Here is a 19,506-nt window from a genome sequence, read left to right on the forward strand (position 1 = left end):
CCACACCCTCTGTAAGACCCAATATCCCAAACCCCAATCGAGGGAAAGGGGGTTAGCTCTAAGCTGCAGCAGGCTATGATCAGGGCAGATTAAATCCAGAGGAGGGAGAAGTCACAGGAGGGCTTCCTGGAGGAGGGGGCTTAGAACCTGGCCTTAAAATATAACAGGGAAGATCATTTTTTAAAATGCAAAACAAAAGAAGATAATAGGGAAGAAATTGACAGAGAACATTGTCTTGAAGATAGGAGAGTAAATGCTAGAGGGAAAATGTGTTCGGGGCTCATGGATGGGCTGGTGGCTCTAGCCAGAAGGAGGCCATGCTGCCATATTGTGAAATCCCTGCTCCGCTGTCCCCTCTCCCTCTTAGCCTGTCCTGTGTTTCCCCTACTACTTACTTATTCCCTTTATATTCTCTCATCCCACAGGTGAAGATCTGGTTCCAAAATCGGCGGGCAAAAGAGCGTAAAGTGAACAAGAAGAAGCAGCAGCAGCAGCAGCAGCAGCAGCAACTCCCACAGCCACTGCCCACTGGACCACCGCTGGGAGGCCTGTGCTCCAGTTCCGCCAGCCTCCTGGGGCCATCGTCCCCGCTGCCTGTCAAGGAAGAGTACCTGGCGTAGCCGGCAGGGGCTGCCGCCTGGGGGCCTTGGGCACTCAGGTGCTGGGAACACGGCTCCCTGAGTCTGGTCTGAGACCCAGCCCTGCCTGCCCCTGACTTTTTGGGTGACCTTGGACACCCAATGCCTGCACCTGTCAGCTCATCTGTGCAGGGCTCCTGCTGGATAAGAACTCTTCCCAGCTCTATGAGCTAGGCCTCAGGGAGATAGGTGCAATGGTGAGAGGTTGCCATCCCCAGGGGGCCAGGGGAAGGAGCCAAGATAAGGCCCAGGCCCCCCTTTTCTCTTTGGGGAAGAGGGCAAGCTTGGGGAGGATATGGTCAGCTGCCTCCTGCACCTGCCTCCTGCAGCCTTGCTTCTGGGCCCACTTTCACGTCTTGCTGGATACTGAGCACAAAGCCCACAGGACTGGCCGAAGGGCAGCTCTGAGAACTGTTCCTCTCTGGGCTGCAGAGCCATGGCCCCTCACCAGAATCCTCAGTTGGGAAGGAGCAGACTCCTGCTACCACCCCCACCAGGCTGGCCACCAGATCCCAGGGAGCTTCCTGAGGACTTTCTCTGGAGCAAGCAGAGCTCACAATGAACAAACATTTTCCGTAGAGTAGACTCTTGGAGGCAACTTCAAGAATAAATGTTTTTCTCTTTTTAAAAATGTGCAAAGATCACTACACATGGCATTAAAGGAAATTTTTAAAGACATCATCATCCCCTAACATTTATATCATCCCTCCCAGTCTCTGTAGGCTCCGAACCGGTCATCTCTAAAATGTCTTTACAAGATCAAAACAACCTTGTTGGAGTAAGTCTATGAGACTATGTAAACTTTCTTTTTTTAAGATTTACTTATTTATGCATACAAGAGCTGGGGTATATGCCAGAGGTGCGAGAGGGTGAGAGGATTCACCAGAGAAGAGTGGGGAGCAGAACAGGTGGATCGACTGGAACACACTGCTGAGGGGAGCAGTGGGCAGTGGGCAGGACAAGAGAGGTCCGCTGTGCCATGTGGGTCAGCTCCCTGGCCAGGGATCAAACTTGTGCCTCAGTGGCTGCGGATAACTCCATAATGCTGAGACTTAACCCCTTATACCACCAGGGAGGCCCCAAGGTTATGTAAACTTCTAAGTCCATTTTGTCAGTGAATAATCAGTTTTGAATTTTTCAAGAATTTCTAGGCTAGGTTTTTCTTTCAATAGACATTCGTTGAATTCCCCTATGTGCCAAGTATGAGTAGACCCAGGGAACCCACATGACCCCATCTGGACCTGAGCATCTGAGGAACAAAGAGTCCAAGGATCTTGGGAAGCCAAGAAGGCTTCCTGGAGAAGGTGGCATTTGAGCTGAACCCAAAGGACAAGTGATGCTGGCTAGGCCAAGAAGAAAGAAGGGTAAGAAAGAATATAAGTAAAATGAACTTAAAGTACAATTTTAAGATATTTTTAAAAACTCTTCCTTTCTGAAGGTGGGCAGCTATCTGCCACCTGGGAACACCTCTCCCTAGAGGACTCTGGTGCCAGCTTCCCACCCCTTTATTTATTGTTCTGGGAAGTGGCCTCACCATGAAATATGTGTGCAGTCTCCTGCCCTTTGTTCCTGGGCCCCGTCCAATGATGTGAGGTGGGGCCCAGCTGACACAGCCCCAGAGAGCAGTGGCACTGGCCGGGTGGTAGAGGAGACAACGTTAGGATTTGAGAAGCAGAGGGAAGAGGAAGTAGTGGAAGAGAGGCTGGCAACAAGTGGGCATGGTTTTCTGATCTTCAGAAACATTTCCTGTGTGACCCTGGGCTAATTGCTTTCCCTTTCTGGGCCTTTGCTTCCCCACTTGTAGAATCAGGGACCTTGTTTACCAAGCAGAAATGGCGCTGGTCAAGTATGTTTGGGAAGTCTTACAGACCTGGGAGGACCACAGTGGGGCATTAGCACATCCTAGCATTATTATTATTATTTTTAAAATAACAGATGTTATTTCATCTAGAATTGTCTTTAAGCAGCCTTTCCCATGCTTCACAACTCAGCAACCCACTCCCAGCACCCCACTGAACTCCACGTCCTCAAGAATATGGGGCTGCCAAGGGACCGAGGCCCACATTTTCAACTATGACTGTTCAGTGGCAGGTTTGGTTGGCAGATGCCTGGGTTCCAACTTGACTACTTCCTCTGAGGCTTCAGGCAGGTTACTTGGCTCCTCTGAGCCTCAGTATCCGGATTTCTCAAATGGAAATAAAATACAATAGCCTCAAACTGTGGTTAGCTCAGTTCTAGCACACAGTTAGTGGGTGCTACGTTTTAGCCTCCTGTCCCTGAGACTGTTGTCCTGGTACGAGGGGCCCGTGGGCTGGCTCATGTTTAAACCCCCATCCCCAGTGCTGAGGACAGATTGTGGACAGCTTGTGTCCCTGAGATGGGACAGGCTTGACCCAGCCACCGGGCGGCTCTGCAGCGATCGGAGGCCAGGTGAGCTGTAGCTGCTGCCCACCAGTCAGGTATGGGAGGGGACAGGATGGGGCCCACAGGTAGGGTTGGCAGTCACCTACCAATTGGTGTTGGAACTCTATGAAAAAGTTTCTCTCTGACAATTTCCAAACATTGCCATTAGCTACCTTTGAAGTAGTGACTTCTCCATCATCCAGAGAGTTCTTCCAGAAGCTGGGTGTTATAATGGCCCTGGGAAGAGATCCTACATGTTCTATCAGACCCTGCAGCCACCCCATGGCTAAGAACTATTCCGGCTTCCTATCTGGAATGGCCAGGCTGGTTCTGCCTCACATCTAATGCTGTTATGCCCCTCCCTGTGACACCCTCCAGATCCGGCACTGGAGACCAGGAATTCAGACAAAATTCAGATCTGGCCTGGTCCTCAAAAGTCCATGGCCTGGGCGTGGCCTTTAGGGAATCAGAAACAGGCTTGCAACTTCAGAGGGTCAGAGCCCTTGGCCACCACACTGAGCACCCCCAGCTTGTGGGGGAGCCAGTTCCATCATTGATTGCTAAGAGATTGGTGTAAGGTTCAAGCAGAGAGGGTCAGATCCTCTAGGGAGGAACTCAGGATCTGCGGAGGGTGTGCTTCTCCAGCATGCCAGGGGGTGGGACGTGTGTGTGTGTGTGTGCGTGCACGTGTGCGTAAATGTGTGTGTGTGAGTGAGAGAGAGATTATGAAGGGGACACAGGAGGACTGTGGTGGCGGAAGCAGCCAGCCTGAGAGGCCCAGCCAGTGGCATGCAGAACCCGGGAGTACAGCAGACCTGGGGCAAGGCGACTGCACAGCGATCCTGCTCCAGCCTGGCTGATCTGGAACTACTTTCCTGAATCACACCAGATGGGCTAGCAGTCTGCATTCCCATTTTCCACAGTCGCCACTCCCTGGATAACAAAACACATGCTCTACAGCTATACAGTCTGAACAGTTAAGCAAATTAAAAATGTTTATTTATATGCATTTAAAAATATCTCTCTGTAGAATAAAAGGAAGCACATTTTCATCAAATACTTTCCTTATAATCAGCACGCACTACCGTTTCATTTCTGGTTTGATGTGAGGCCAGGAGAAACAGAAAAGGAAAGAAAGGTGGGAGAAGGAAAGGGAGAGAGGGTGAGTCTTACTGGTTGGGATTCCTAAGCAGGTATTTCGCCAAGTAGCACCCAAACCTCATCTGGAATGGGGGGCGGGGGACGCTGGTAACAGCAATTCCAACACCCTTGGTAGCCGAATCACTGCCAATTCTATGATCATAAAACTGGGTCTTCAGGGGGTAGGTTGACTTCTACAACAGAGGCTGGCAAAACTTGCAGATTTAGCAACAGGGACTGTGGAAGGCGAAAAGGATGGCTGAGGAATATGAATTGGAGGCACAATCTAGACAGGACCGGGGCCTGGATTCTAGGCCTGACCCTGCCTCTACGCCACTGAAACTTTGTAATCCTACAAACCCTGCCTCTCCTGGGCCTCAGTTTCCCAGTCTGAAAGGTCTGGCCTGGACTCCTGTGCACACATAACCCCTGGACCTACATGGACGCTCAGCAGTCACCCTGTGATGCCCGTGCTCAGGAAGGCCAAAGCCCCAGCCCTGTTGCCTTCTGTCCCCTGGGGGCCAGCTCCCCCCCTCCCACCCCAGCGATATGGGGTGTCAGCCTTGCCTGGCTCCCTGCTCCTATGATTCTGGTGTCTTCCATAGGGTCTAGTGTAACTCAAACAACAAGATGCTTCAGCTAAGCTGCCACCTGTGAATGGTGGTGAGAGGCTCTGGGGAAGGGACCTTGGCCTCTGTGTGTCCCTGGGCACCCGGGCCCTCTGAGCTGGTCCCCTCTGGTGCAAAGTGGGCACGCAGCAGGCTGTGCTCTCAGGCTCTTGGCAAGAACTAGAAATTAGACACAGGGTCAATGAAAGCTTTGCTCAACATTCACAGCCGGTGCTCCTTCCTCTTGGGTCTGGAGAATCCCTGGCTTGCCCTTAAGGCAAGAACAGCTGAGTGGGGCCCAGGGAGATAGGAGCCATGGCCCTGGCCCACCTCTTCCACTTTTCCCTTGCCGCCTTGTTCTCCCTGGCCTTCAGTCCCCAAAGGCCTCCACTGTTGGTTGGTAGTAGGACAACCGTGTAATCTAGTGTTTTTACTGGGACACTTTGAGAGTGAAAGGGACATGGTTTGCAAGGTGCAGAGTGATATAAAGTCCAGGCCCACTGCAGCTTCCGGTTCAGTCCCACAGACTAGTGCCCACGATGTCTGGCCCCAGCCACAGGGTCTCCAGACTCTGGCCACGCTCTGAATGGTTCAGCCGGCTGGTGGGCAGGTGGCTCATTTTACAGGTGTGAAATCACACACCCAAGGTCACAGTGCTAGTGTCCCGGAGCCCAGGTCGTATGATCTGAGTAACAGAATGACACAGGCCCGTTGCCTCCTCCTGGCCCAGACCTGCCTGATTTGCTTTCATCCCAAGGGAAGCAGGAGTGTCCAGGACCACCATTAACCTGTGCATGAGGCCGACTCTGTCACGGAGTCACTCGCTCGCTCTGTGACCTTGAATGAGTAACAGCCTCGGTTTCAGTTTCCTCACCTGTAATAGAAAGATAACGCTGCTGCCTCTCCAGGTCACTGTGCTGGTCCATTCCAGGAGCCTGGACTCTTTACATGTTCCATAAAATTCGTGGATTGGATGAATACCTGACTTTTGGCAGGAGCGGGCATCCGCAGACCCAGTCAATAAACATCAACTAAGCCCTTTTCCTACGCCAGGGCTAAATGTTTTCTATGCTCTATCCCCTTCCAATTCCCCCCATGCCCAGAAAAGATTCTTATTCCCATTTCGCAGACGAAAGGCAAGGTCACAGCTAGGAGGAAGAGGCACTGGGATACTTTGACCCAAAAGCCGGCTGTCAGTGTCCCTGGCTTGGCTGGTCTCCCTCATCCCCCAAATGGGAATAGGGAGCCCCAGAGAGGGCAGGTTACTTGCCCAAGGTCACGCAGGAGACGGTGGCCTGGGCCTCCAGATCTCCGCAAGGTTTCCCTCGCGGACCCCCCTCTTCTCGCGCTCAGCCCCTCCAATCGGCAGCCCTACGTGCGGGGGCGCACGCATCCCCCCCGCCGTCCGTCCGGCAGGCAGCCCGTCTGTCTGGTTGTCTACGCGGGTGTAGCCCTGCACCCCTCCCCAGCCCCCAGCGCTGCGCAGGGAGAGGCAGGGCATTCGCAGCGCTGGGCCGGCGCCCCACGCCCGCACGCGCCCCACGCCCGCAGCCTACGGACGGCAGCGCCCGCGCCCGACCACCCCCACCCCGCCAGAGCGCGGGAGCCGCCCCGGCCAAGGCGCGGAGGCAGGCCGGCGGCAAGATCCATCTGCTGGCTCCCTTGCTGGTTCTCTGAGCTCAGAGGAAGCCAAGCCGGGAAAGCCCCAGCAAGCCGCCCTCCAAGATGAAGAAGCTCCAGGGAGCTCACCTCCGAAAGGTAGGGCACGAAAACTGGTCGGGGTGGCGCACCTCTGGGAGGGGCGCAGAGACCCGCGCTCATCGAGGCCCTGGGGGGATAGGATCGGGCACTTAAACCGACTCAGGGCTCTGGGGGAGACCAGACTGCGCTTCCCGGATGCACGGAGAGGCGGGGTCATGGGCTGCAGGGGAGGGGGGGCCTCTAGCCCCCTCACCCCCAACCCCCAGCTTCCCCACTCGGGTCAGGGGGTCGCTGTAAATGTAATGTGGCCAGAGCGGGTCCTGCGAACAGGTGTCTGCAGCCCCAGGAAGTGCAGGTTTGGGGTAGCAGGGACTAGACACCCACCCTCCCAAGTCCCCAGGAGCATTTCCCCTAGGGATGGCTTGCAGGATGGAGGTGTTAAAGAGCTGAGCACCAGCCTTGAGCTGGACGAATTTAGGGTTGGGGAATGGGGAGCATCCTGGGACCCGGTCCGTGCCCCTTACACTGGAGCAGCTTCAGAGAGCCAGCAGGGGCCGCAGGCTTCTTGCCCCTGTCTCTGCCTTGTGGACCCCCTCCACTGGCTTCCCCCAGCCTTCTCTCCCTGCAGCTGTAGCTTCCCTGCTGAGACCCACACTGCCCCTCAACAGAGCTAAAGTGGTGCAAGGGAAATGGGTTCCCAAGGAATATGGGCATAGAGTAGCAGCTGGCATGGGAGAGGTGGTCCAGCCTGGATTGGACCTGGGCCCTGGGCCTGGCCTCAGGCTCCCCCCCACATTGTCCTGTGGGATTGGACCTTCCAGACAAGTTGTGTGCCAGGGAGGGAGAGGATTGCGGGAAGTTTTCTGGTCAGTTCTAGTCAAGGAGTCAGAACTCTTGGGTACTGGCTTTGCACCCACTTGCTGTGACTTGGGGTTGCCATCTCCAGTACCAGCCACCAATGGGGCTCCATTGTCCTGGGGTGGGGGAGGGGAGAGTGGTAAACTGACAGGGACCTAAGGCAGAAGCCAGTTATCCTGAAGCCTCAGCTTCCATGTCTCTCCATATCCACAGCACAAGCTCATTCAAGTTCTCTGTCCCTGGGCAGCCCAGCCCTGGGGGCCCCCCTGTAACTATAGGTATTTTTTATTCACTTACCTGAGTGCATTCTTGGGATCACTTGTGTAGCTCTTGGGTCTTCTGGCGCCTGCCCTCATGCTTGTCCTTTCTCCTACTCTCTCCCCTTTCCTCTCCCTCCCCACAAGAGCCTCTGCCATCGGCCACAGGCCCACACATATGCACATGCGCTCTTCTGTGAAGTCTCAGTTCCAGAGTCCTGTCTTCCCATTTTAAAGACAAGGAAACTGAGGCCCAAGAGGTGTAGTAACCAAAGCCCTGGACTGCAGCCACCAGACCTCAGTGTTTCCTCCGTTGGTCTCACGAAGAAGGGGTGAAGGAGCGAAGTGCCAGGTAGCATCAAAGGAGTGACGTTGTTCAGAGGAGCTTGGGTGGAGAGCTGGGGGCTAGGATTTGTCTTGCTCTGCCCGGAATTCGCAGCTGGACTTTGAGCTCCTCCCTTCCTCTCCCTGAAGCTCAGTTTCTTCATCTGCACAATGAAGGAGTTGCACCCCAGACCCCTTTTGTCTCGCTCACCCTGAAGAAGAGCTGAGAACCTTGGCTGGGGCAGTCATACCTTCCCCAGTCCCTGCTGCTGCTGGTTCCTCAAAGCGGGGTACAGAGCTGGCAAACTGTGGTTTGTCTCCTGTGTGACTGGCTGGGGATTGGAGAGAACAGGGGTAAGAGTCACACCCAGACGCAGTTGTGCAGCGACTCCTGAAGCCTCCAACCCTGTCCCATTGATTTGTTGCTTTCCTCTGTCCCGATTCTGTGCCAACCTCCTGGGATTCACCTCATGATGGGATTAGGGGCTCCAGGCAGGCTTGGGATTGGCTTAGCGTTGGAGGACCCCATCTCCTTCCCCCAGAGTAGGAGCAGGCTTCCCTCTGATTGGGGAAGGAGGGGGACGGAAGAGCTGGCAGCATCCTGCTCTTGGAACTCTTGTCACCATGGAAACAGAGCGGACAGCTCTTCGAGCAGGGAAAGGGCAGCAGCTTCTCGGGAGGGATCAGAGGAACCTCATTACTGGACACTCCTGCAGCTGGCTTGAATGGGGCTGGGGATCACAGGGTGACAGCCCATCACATTGCCCCATACTAAGGGCCAGTGTCAACTGGCTGCCGCCCCAGCACTCTGGGGCTCACCTGGGAGTGGCTCTGAGAGCTGTTGCTCACTGAGCTGGAAAGGAACCATGGGGAAAGGAGCATCAGACAGAAGGGGTCTGGGAGCTGCGGCACCCCCATCCCAGCATGCCTGAGGTTACAGTTGAGGGACTTCCAAGCATATTCTTTTTTCAACCCTTGGCCCTCGCTCGTTGCAACAGCAGCTTTTGCGTGCTTTTCATCACCATCGCTGTCACCCATGGTGATGATGCCAACCTGTCCCCATCACCATCACCTTCTGGCCCTTGCCAGCCTCAGGCAGGATCCCCACCAGGGTCCTCACTGTCCCTGAGTTAATCCAGCACTGTCCCCTTAGTTCCTCTTAGTTCTGCCACCCAGCTGCCTGCCCCAGCCCTGCCGTGCAGCTGAACTTCATCCTGTCGTGTTCACCCTCTGTGCCCACAATGCTGCTTTGACAACCCTTGCCGAACTTTCTTTGTTACCATCTGACTTGGGTGTGAACACCTGCTTGGTTGCAGCCAGAAAGGGGAAGAAGCAAATCTGGTCAGTGGCTATTTACTGAGTCCCTGCATGGGATCTGCTCTGGTCCGGGGCCACTACCAGTGCCCCAGTGAAGTCTTTTTGTTGAGTCTTGCCCCAAAGAAGAATACTCAAGAGGAATTTACTAGACTTATACCCCTCCCAGCCTCCCACAGGAACCCTAGCACACTAGCTCACCGAAACCCTTTTCTGAACTAGAAATGGGAAATAATGTCTATTCTAGTCCTCATTTGGAATAGCGATGCCGGGGCCATTGAAGGGCCTGACAAGTCCTGCACCAAAGAAAACCTGTACTTTGTGTTCATCCCGCTTTTTTCAGATTTCTTTGACTCAAGACTTTTTTCTGATGACACGCATGAACAGTCTAGTTTGGGAAACACTTATCTCTCCAAACCCCTCAATGTCCAGGTGGGGAAACTGAGGCTCAAAGACCCTTTGCTGAAGTCACATGATGAGTCGGCCTTCACCGGACACTAGATACCGCAGTCTCTTGACCCCTAGTCTAGTGGAATTTCTATTCCCCACAACCACTCCTCACTGGCTACACAGCTCCTCTCTCCTTCTGAAACCCATGGCCGTCACTTGATAACTGGTCTTCCTTCTTTACCGGTTGTCACCCAACCCAAGTAGGTGTCTACACCTAGGAAGTTCTTGTATGGATCACATGAGGCCCCTTGGGTGTGATTTTCAGGGGCAAGCAGGGAAGGTCTGTCTCCCTGCCTCAGACTCACCCCCGTGTCACTTGCTGAGCACAGCTATCTGAATTTCAGTCACTCGTCCTGGTGTGTCTGGGCTTCCTGGCAGGCCAGCGCCCTGCCAGCCCTTGGACACACTCACTCATATCCAGCAGCTGGAGGAGGGTGCCATCTCTCGCGCCAGCCCAGGTGGAGGGTGCCCAGTGGAACCAGCCGCTCCTCAATGCCAAGTCATCATCATTCAAGTTCAGAGCCACCAAAGCCCAGGGACCACAGCAGCCCAGGTCAAGCGGCAGTGACCTGAGCCACAGTGCATCTTTGCATGATGCCCTGTTCAATTCTACGTTCCTGTTTGGGGGCATCATGATTTCAACCTAGCCTCAAAGGGGGCTTTAAAGACAGCTGGCCTGTGAGCCGCGCAAAGCATGCCTCTCTGGTCCCTGTGGGCTCCCCAGTGACAGGAGGATTCGGACTTTGTGAGACAGATCACTGCTTAAGAAGCTTCTTCTTGCTCTAATAGTCACAGTCCTCAAGGCTTCCCTGGGCTTCCATCTAGCCCCTCCCTCTGGGGAGCCCGTGGTCCCAGAATTCTAGTCCTTTCTTCTCTGTGCCAAAGCTCTGCTGCTTCCTCTTGTCCTCCTGTAACCTCTTTTCCTCAACATCTTGCCACCTGGCCACCTGCCCCTTGAATATGCTCCAGCTGTCCAAGGAGCTCTTAGAATGGGGTGCTCAGGGTAGAGGAGCCAGATTCCAGCTGTGGTAGTTGACGATGGAGATTCAGAAGACGGGACCTTCAGGTCCCCCACTAGCCAACGATATAAAAGTCTTGCTTACTTCAGGGTGCCTCTTGGAGCCTCAGTTTCCCCACTCATTCAATTGAAGCTTGGAAGAACACTTAGTTGATAGGGTTGTTTTGAGATCAAAATTGGATGATGTGAGCACATGGTACCCACTCGATACCCAGTCAGCATCGTTCAAGTTAGCCGCCTAAGCCCCCTGTGGCAGGGACCATCACAGCTAGGTTGAGCAGCAAGTGACCTGAACCACAGTGCGTCTTTGCATGACATGATGCCCTGTTCAATTCTGCGTTCCTATCTGGGGGAGTCATGGTTTCAACCTAGCCTTGACTTCCTTCCCTCACCCCTGGCTCTCTGTCACTGGCAGCCCATCACCCCAGACCTGCTGATGACCCCAAGTGACCAGGGTGATGTCGACCTGGACGTGGACTTTGCTGCAGACAGGGGGAACTGGACAGGCAAGCTGGACTTCCTGCTCTCCTGCATCGGTTACTGTGTGGGCCTGGGGAACGTCTGGCGTTTCCCCTACAGAGCCTACACCAACGGAGGAGGTAGGGGTTTGCCGTCCTGCCGGAGGGGTGTCCAGGGACACAAGCCCAGGCTTGGGGTAGAGTGAAGATTTTAGCGGCCTTCTCCTGTCTCCTCTGTGACCTTGAGCCAGTTGAGAGTGGTGTCTAGTGGCCGGGGGCCCGGAGCAGGGAGCTCACCCAACCGTGTGACTTTCATCAATCTCCTGGGATTCACCCACGGTGGGGCTGGGGCCTCAGGAAGGGGGGGGGCAGCTAAGTCCCTGTCTTTCATCCCAGCCTGGATGCCCACATGGTGTTCTCCCCAAGGCTGGCACTCCCCGAGCCATTAGTGAGGGGCAGTGGGCTGCCGCAGCCTCATAAACATATGCTCTTAGTATTTCCCTTTTGCCACACACAGCCCCCCCTCCAGAACCTTCCTCTATCAGTCATTCTCACTGTGTCCCCACCTCCTGCTTCCTTCCACACAGACTGCAAACACCAGTTCTCTCCCATCTTAAACAAATCCGCCAAGGTCCCTGCTTCTCTGCCAGGTTGCTGTTCCAAATCTCTTCAACTGTGCCTGGGGTTGAGCGCCTCCCGTTGGCCAGGCCTTGCTGCTTCCCCTGCCCTTTGCCCCTGGTGATGCCCTCCTGGTGGGCACCTTTGTCTTGAAGAAGGGAAGAGGCCAAGTTCTTTGCTCAAGGTCAAAAGGTCATAGATCCAACATTCCACTGGGAACCGCCTTCTCTAGAGCTGTATCTGTGGGCACTGGACGTTTTCATCTCTCCCCCAACTCCAGGAAATGTCTATTGGCAGAGTGACAGAAACCCAACTAGAACTGGAAGGAGTAAGGGACAGACAGACCAATGTGACTGCAGAGTGGTCTCGGCTGGCCTCTGAGCAGCCTGGAGCGCCATCACGTCCACAGTTCCCTGTGCTGCCCTGTCCACCCTCTCCCGCGCTCCTGGCTCTTCCCCCTTTCCCTGCGATGACCTCATTGTTTCCTGAGCCTGGCTGTCTCTTTGCACTGGGGTGACGGGGCAGCTACAGAGAATGCCAGAATGACTTCCTACACAGCACCACCCTCCTTGGTTGAATTTGAAGAATTGCAAGGCTGGTCTCGAACCTGCCTGGCTGGGGACGTGTGCCTGGGCGAGGTGGGCAGGGAGCTGGCTGGCGTGACGGCACCCCTTCCAGCACCATATGGTGGTGGGAAGTTCTCTCAGGGAGCTGGTGGCTGAGATGAGAAAAAAAAGAGAGATACTGAGCACACGAGGCCACAGGTGACAGCCACAGCGTCAGAGGAGGGGGAGAAATGGGTGAGATGGGAGCCACGTTCTGCTGGTGTTGATTTCTGCATGGAGGAGCGTAGGCTTTCTTCGGCAGGGAATTCACGCTTTCGTTCGTTCACTCAGTTATTCATTCACAATATCTGCTCTGAACCTGGTTCCTGACCTTGTCCCTGGGGCTGTAGAGGTGGCCAAATCCTCACCTGTCCCCTTGGCCCTCTGGCATCTCCTGGTTGCAAAGAAGATAGTACCGATCCAGCAGAAACACTCGCTTACGTCACAGGTGGTGTCTGCCACGTGGGGGCCCGAGTAGGGGACCAGCACACCTAAGAACCTCTCTGACTTCTGCCTCTGCTGCAGGTGCCTTCCTCGTCCCCTACTTCCTCATGCTGGCCATCTGCGGCATACCCCTGTTCTTCCTTGAGCTCTCCTTGGGCCAGTTCTCCAGCTTGGGGCCTCTAGCTGTCTGGAAGATCAGCCCCCTCTTCAAAGGTGAGGTCTCAGTGGTCCCCAAGATGGACTGGGCCTGGGAGGCAGAGAGGTTGTCCCGCACTCCCCTGCCCCCAGGCAGAGAGGGCCATGAAGCCCAGGAAGGGGTTGGCTTCCCCGTGGCCATGCAGCCGGCCAGCAAGGAGCCCGTCTCCCCACCAGGTGCCGGCGCGGCCATGCTGCTCATCGTGGGCCTGGTGGCCATCTACTACAACATGATCATCGCCTATGTCCTCTTCTACCTCTTCGCCTCCCTCACCAGCAACCTTCCCTGGGAGCACTGCGGCAACTGGTGGAACACCGACCTCTGTCGGGAGCACAGAGGCTCCAAGGATGGCAACGGGGCCCTGGCCCTCAACCTGAGCGGCACCGTCAGCCCCAGCGAGGAGTACTGGAGGTCAGGCCCCCTGGCAGCAGCACCCTGGGGGCCGGGGCAAGGGCCGGAGTGTGCTCCGTCCTCAAGGGGCTCCCCAGCTGGAAGGCCAAGTTCAAGCGCCCTCCTCAGGTGGATTCTGTGTTTAATTCCTGCCCCTCCCTTGGCCAGCTCTGTGACCTTGAACGATGTATTTAGCTTCTAAAGCTTCATCCATGAAGTGGGTAGGAAGGTAGTGTCTCTCATGATGGTGGAGAAGGAAAGAAGGCATGTAAGCCATGCTGTCCAGCTGATACTGAGCACTCAATGGACGCTGCTGCAGTGTGGGAGCCTCTGAGAGCCTCCTCTTGCTCCTCTGCCCAAGAGGGTGATGACCGTCCCCACTTCATAAGATGTTATCCATTTTCTCATTCTTTCAATAAATATTTATTGAGCATGACCAATCAGGAAGCAAAGCACTTAGCACAGGCCAGACCCATGCCTCGTAATGTAGTAAAGCCCGGCTCCGATCAGTCTAAGAGAGCTAGGATTTTAGCAGGGTAAAAGATCGCTGGGGGACTTTTGCCAGGTAGCTCAGGTAGTACTCTCCCCGTGCGGCTACTCTGTCCTATGAATGGGGCCCTCAGAAAGCGGTGGGTCTCAAAGCCCCAGCTCATAGCTGAGAGTACACAGCCCAGAGACTTGTCAGTAGGTGGTGGCAGAGGCAGCCCTGGCATCAAGACTCCTACATTCCTGATCCTCTTCTTCTGGAACATTCCAGAATAGCCTGACCCCTGGGTTGGGACTTGACTGACCAGGTGACACAGACCAGGTGTCTCAAGCCCTTTACTTGCTCTGGTCACTGGCCACTTTCAGGGGTCTCCATGGAAACACTGTGTGTCCCTTGGGGTGCAGGCAGGAAGCAGTGAAAGGAATTCATAATGAGAGTCTATGCAAGGATTCTACAGAGGTGAGGGAATCCAGGGGAGAGGAGACACGAAGGAGTAGCAAGAGGGACGGATGTGCCACTCCCCTCAGCCAAGTGAAGAGGGACTAGAACCAAGGGAGACTTTAGGGCCCTCTGAGGAAGGGCTGCCCAACGAGAATTGTCATGGCCAGATGGCATCGGTGTTGGAGGTTGTTGGGGAGGGTGTGTATGTGTGTGTGTGTGCCAATAGCTTGTCCCTCCACTCTCCCACCCTCCAGTCTCCTGCTGTTGCATCCCATTAACCAAAACCAAGTGGAAGCGAGCAGACAGGCAGTCTGGGTGGTGGGGCCTGCAGAGGCCAGCCACCTGTGTGCAAGCTGGCCAGTGAGAACGGGAGGAGGAGGGATATTACAGGAGAATAGCCAGAAGAGCCTCGCAGGCCGGCCTGGGTCCCCATCTGGAGTACGGCAGGACGTCCAGGGTCACACCCACATTTGTCTCCCACAGCCGCTATGTCCTCCACATCCAAGGCAGCCGGGGCATCGGCAGCCCCGGGGAGATTCGCTGGAACCTCTGCCTCTGCCTGCTGCTGGCCTGGGTCATCGTGTTCCTCTGTATCCTCAAGGGGGTGAAGTCTTCCGGCAAGGTGAAGCTGGGAGGCCCTGGAGGCCTGAGGTGGGGGGTCGGGAGAGGACTTCCTGAAGGAGGTAATGTGTGGCCGAGTCTGAGAGGATGGGTAGACCTCACTTGGAAAGATCTACCTCAGCTGGGTAAATCTCAGTTGGAGATTGGTGGGAAGCACCGACTGAGGACGGACAGGGAAGCAAGATTGGCTTGGCGTGGCTGCCTCACAGGCTTCAAGAGTAAACACTTGGCCAGCACCTGCCACTCTGAAGGGGCTCAGTGAGTGTCTGTGGAATTCCTAGAGGGTGAACACACAGGTCAGGGCTTTTCCAGATGCAAGTGTGACCAGAGCTCAGTCATCACACTCAGTTGGAAAAATCTCAAGGTTGGGCTGCAGGCACGGCTGGGTCTAGGGTCTCAAATGATGGCAGCATGTGGTTCTGTAGTTGCATCCCATTAACCAAAACCAAGTGGAAGCGAGCAGACAGGCAGGCAGTCTGGGTGGTGGGGCCTGCAGAGGCCAGCCACCTGGGTGCAAGCTGGCCAGTGAGAACGGGAGGAGGAGGGATATTCAGCAGTGCTTTCCTCAGAGTGGGTCCGTCTCAGGCCTCACTTTTCATGAGGTGGCCCCTAGCATTACTGCTGACCTCTTTCCTGCTAGTGAAGGGTTCCCCCTTTGCCTGGTTTGCAAAATCCTAGAATTGGGCTTCACTGGGTGAGCTGGATAGGGTCCCACTCCCAAACCCAGGGGCCAGGAGGATGGCATGAGCTGCCTGGCTAAGTGTGGGCCCCAACGCTGCAGCTGGGGAGGGAGTCAGCCCCAGCTAGGAAAAGCAGGGGTGCTGTTATCTGAAGAAAGCCAGTGAGATGCTGGAAAGAGAATCACACATGTCCATTGAAGGTTGTAAAGTGCAGAAAGGGCCATAAACGGTTTTAGAAGGATTCGGAAACTTCCTGAGTCCTTCTAATTGTGCAATCATTTATAAATTAGGATTTGTCCTTCTGCAAAGTTGTGAGAAGTGTCTGCAGGGAACAGAATCATTCAGAGAAAGACTAGAAAGACAAGGTGAAAGAAGCTGGAAAGTAAGGAGAGCAAGTCTGGGGAGGGAAGTCAGAGGGTGACTGAGACTTGAGAGAGCAGAGGGAGTGGCTAGAGGCTGGGGAACATGACGATAGGGCAGAGGGAATTTGGGAAATCAAGTGTCTTATGACCATGGGTTGGGGTGGGGTGCAGCGGTGGGGGGTTGGGAGGGAGAGTAGACTTACGGGAGGGCCCCAATTCAGGCAAGGATCTGGCAGCCCATACTGGAGAGAGCTTGGGCTTGGGATGGTCTCAGAAGCAGTGATAGAGCTTTGGTAAGGGGCGAGGTCAGGAGCAGGGGAGGGCAGTGTGTGTGGAATGAGCATTATGGATAATAGCTGTTCCTGTCCTGGACTCCAAAGTTGGGGGGGTTAATAAGATGGGGAACCGGAAGAGGAGCTGGGGGGAAAGCAGCCTCTGCCCGCCTTGCCATCCCAGGTGGTGTACTTCACGGCCACCTTCCCCTACCTCATCCTGCTCATGCTGCTGGTCCGAGGAGTCACCCTCCCGGGGGCCTGGAAGGGCATCCAGTTCTATCTCACACCTCAGTTCCACCACCTGCTGTCTTCCAAGGTGAGGCCCTGGGCGGGTGCTGAGGGAGGAGTCTGGCCTGAAGGAATCCTCCACCCAGAGTCCCAAGTTCCAGACACTGGTTTTTACTTATTCTTGACAATATGTGAGGAAGACATTATTCTTCCATTTCACAGATGAAGAAACTGAGGCCTCAGAGAATCAGTGGGTGCCCTCGGGGTGGGCCAGCCGGCATCTACCTGTCTCCTGTGTGGGGGAGGGTGTCGGTAGTTATGGTGGTGACAGTGAGCTCTGTGCTGAGGGGTTGTGCCCACCCTGCTCAGCTGTTTCATCCTCACCACTGGCAGGTAGCTGCTGTCCGCCTCCCCTCATTGCAGATAAGGGACCTCTCGCCCCAAAAAGCGAGTACAAGTACATGGTGGGGCTGGAATCCAAATACACCCCAATTCAGATAGGGAGGAAAGGCGGGCCATGGGCTTACTGTCAGTATGAGTCTATGGAAAACTGACACGAGCCAGTGCTTCCTTCAGAACTGGACCAAGCTTAGAGGTCATCTGGATCCTGGCTGGGGAAGCTGAGGCTCAAAGAAGGGAGGGACTTGCCCAGGTCCTGAAGTGTGAGTGGGAGCGGGTTGGCACTTGTGAGCCAGGCTCTTGACGGCACCACCCCTGGACCTGACACACTGGCGGTCTCCATGTCTGTCCTTCCCCATCACAGGTGTGGATCGAAGCTGCCCTGCAGATCTTTTACTCCCTAGGTGTGGGCTTCGGGGGACTCCTTACTTTTGCCTCCTACAACACATTTCATCAGAACATCTACAGGTAAGTGCAACCTCTCAGACCCTGGGAGGGGAGTGGCTAGAGAGAGGAGTTTGGGGGCGGGGGTGTTTGGGGGAGGGGAGTGAGTGGAGAGAGGAGAATGTCTGGGGAAGGAAGGGGCTGGGAGGAGGGTAGAGGCTGGCGGGGAGGCTCTCTGTGTTGGAGGACCTGCTCACCCTGGCCTGTGTCTGGCCTCCGCAGAGACACCTTCATCGTCACTCTGGGCAACGCCATCACCAGCATCCTGGCTGGCTTCGCCATCTTCTCGGTCCTGGGTTACATGTCTCAGGAGCTGGGTGTGCCTGTGGATCAAGTCGCCAAAGCAGGTGTGCAGGGTGCCTTGCTGAGTCTGGCAGGCGCCGGTGCATGCGGCCCAGCGGTTTGCAGAGGGACACGTCACATGTGTGCAAGGGAGACCGAGGGAAGGGTCGGCCCAGCGGTTTGTAGAGGGACACGTCACGTGTGTGCAAGGGAGACCAAGTGCCGAGGGAAGGGTCGGACAGCAGCGATTTCTGTCCAAGACGTCTTATGTTTCAACTCAGTAACTTGCTTCGCTTGTCCAGTGAGTCATGTCCTGTGTGTCAGGAGGTCTGTGTGCACTTGAATCCAAGGCGCAAATGCTCTTGTGAATCTGCCTTGTGCCAATGATGTTTCTAAGTGTGTGTGTTCATGGGGTTGTTTGTGCCGTGATTGTGAACATATGTGTATTCAAATGAGGTTTTCTGTTCGGGGCTGGTGTTTATTCATGTACTTGTTCTTAATTCATTTATTTTATCAACTTATATCCGTGGAGGACCCACAATGAGCTTGCCTGTGTCACGGGAATTAACAACGTGTCTGCAGCACGTACTTTGTGCACCTCTCTGGGTTTGGCTAAGCGAGTGTGTGCCAGCTGGTGCAAGCAGCCATGCACATTTGCGTGGGTATGTGGGGGCCTGCCGCACCCCCGAGACTGACCCGAGTGCTGGCGGCCCAGGCCCCGGCCTGGCCTTTGTCGTCTACCCACAGGCCATGACCATGCTGCCTCTGGCGCCTTTCTGGTCCTTCCTCTTCTTCTTCATGCTGCTGACCCTGGGCCTGGACAGCCAGGTGGGCCTTGTTCTGCCAGTGGACACCTTGTGTGTGGTGTGTCGGTGTGTGAGAAGTGTGACTGTGACTGCTTCTGTGTGGTATGTGTCTCTGTGATAGGTGGGCGGGGTGAGTGATGTGTGTCTGTATCTGTGTGCGTGGCTGTACGTGTGACGGGTGTGTCTATCTGTGTGACGTGTGTGTGTGTGTAAATATGCTCTGTGTCCTTGTGCATCTGTCCGTGATATGTCTGTGTGTCTGTGTGTGTTGGGGGAGGGAGGGACAAAACACAGACCCCCTCCGCATCCCCTTCAGTTTGCCTTTCTGGAGACCATTGTCACAGCTGTGACAGACGAGTTCCCATACTACCTGAGGCCCAAGAAGGCCGTGTTCTCGGGGCTCATCTGCGTATCCATGTACCTGATGGGGCTGGTCCTCACCACAGACGTGAGTGGCGCTGCGGGGCAGGTGGGTGGGGCTGGGAAGCCCAGGGTCCATGGCCAGGCAGAGCACCCCCAAAGCTACCTGCTTCTTCCTCTTTGGGAAGAAACTGGTCACCCAGACTGTCTCCCCCAAGGAACAGCCTTGCCTGTACCCAGAGTCCCTGCTTGACAATCCGAGTCTGTCCTTGCCAGGATGGAGACCTCACCCCTTGATCAATCAAATAGGGAGTCTGCCTCCAGGGTTCCCTGAGATGAGAACAGGTGATTTGAAGGAAAGACTCCATCATCTTTCTCCCCGCCCCCAGCCTGGCTGCTTCCAGCTCACTTCCTACGTGGAGAAGGAGCAGTGGCAGGGAATGAGGCTTGGGCAAGGGAACCCCAGAGTTGTGACTTGTATTCCAGGGGGGCATGTACTGGCTGGTTCTCTTGGATGACTACAGTGCCAGCTTTGGGCTCATGGTGGTGGTGATCACCACGTGCCTCGCTGTCACCCGAGTGTATGGTGAGTCGGGATGTGGGGGGCAGAGTCATGGCTCCCCACAGTGGAGAGTTGGGACCTACCCTGGGCCCCTGTGCTGTGTCCCTGACCCCAAGGGTTGGGGTTTCCAATGGGGG

At 55.3% G+C, this 19,506-nt stretch overlaps 2 protein-coding genes across 2 annotated transcripts in view; both read left to right on the top strand.

Annotated features, from left to right (window-relative positions):
* The window catches only part of CDX1 (caudal type homeobox 1), a 15,576-nt gene extending 14,956 nt beyond the window's left edge, over positions 1–620 (top strand). The window contains exon 4 of the mRNA XM_004686567.1: positions 426–620. Within this exon, the coding sequence (XP_004686624.1) occupies positions 426–620 (195 nt within the window). The remainder of the gene's footprint in view (positions 1–425) is intronic.
* Positions 621–6,410: 5,790 nt separating this feature from the next.
* The window catches only part of SLC6A7 (solute carrier family 6 (neurotransmitter transporter), member 7), an 18,540-nt gene continuing 5,444 nt past the window's right edge, over positions 6,411–19,506 (top strand). The window contains exons 1-8 of the mRNA XM_012727683.1: positions 6,411–6,547; positions 11,127–11,310; positions 12,918–13,049; positions 13,209–13,443; positions 14,834–14,972; positions 16,470–16,604; positions 17,280–17,383; positions 17,582–17,706. Of these exons, the coding sequence (XP_012583137.1) occupies positions 6,515–6,547; positions 11,127–11,310; positions 12,918–13,049; positions 13,209–13,443; positions 14,834–14,972; positions 16,470–16,604; positions 17,280–17,383; positions 17,582–17,706 (1,087 nt within the window). The 5' untranslated portion in view covers positions 6,411–6,514. The remainder of the gene's footprint in view (positions 6,548–11,126; positions 11,311–12,917; positions 13,050–13,208; positions 13,444–14,833; positions 14,973–16,469; positions 16,605–17,279; positions 17,384–17,581; positions 17,707–19,506) is intronic.

This window comes from Condylura cristata, unplaced genomic scaffold, assembly GCF_000260355.1.
Source record: "Condylura cristata isolate star-nosed mole 26May11 unplaced genomic scaffold, ConCri1.0 scaffold00021, whole genome shotgun sequence".
NCBI classification, from domain to species: domain Eukaryota; kingdom Metazoa; phylum Chordata; class Mammalia; order Eulipotyphla; family Talpidae; genus Condylura; species Condylura cristata.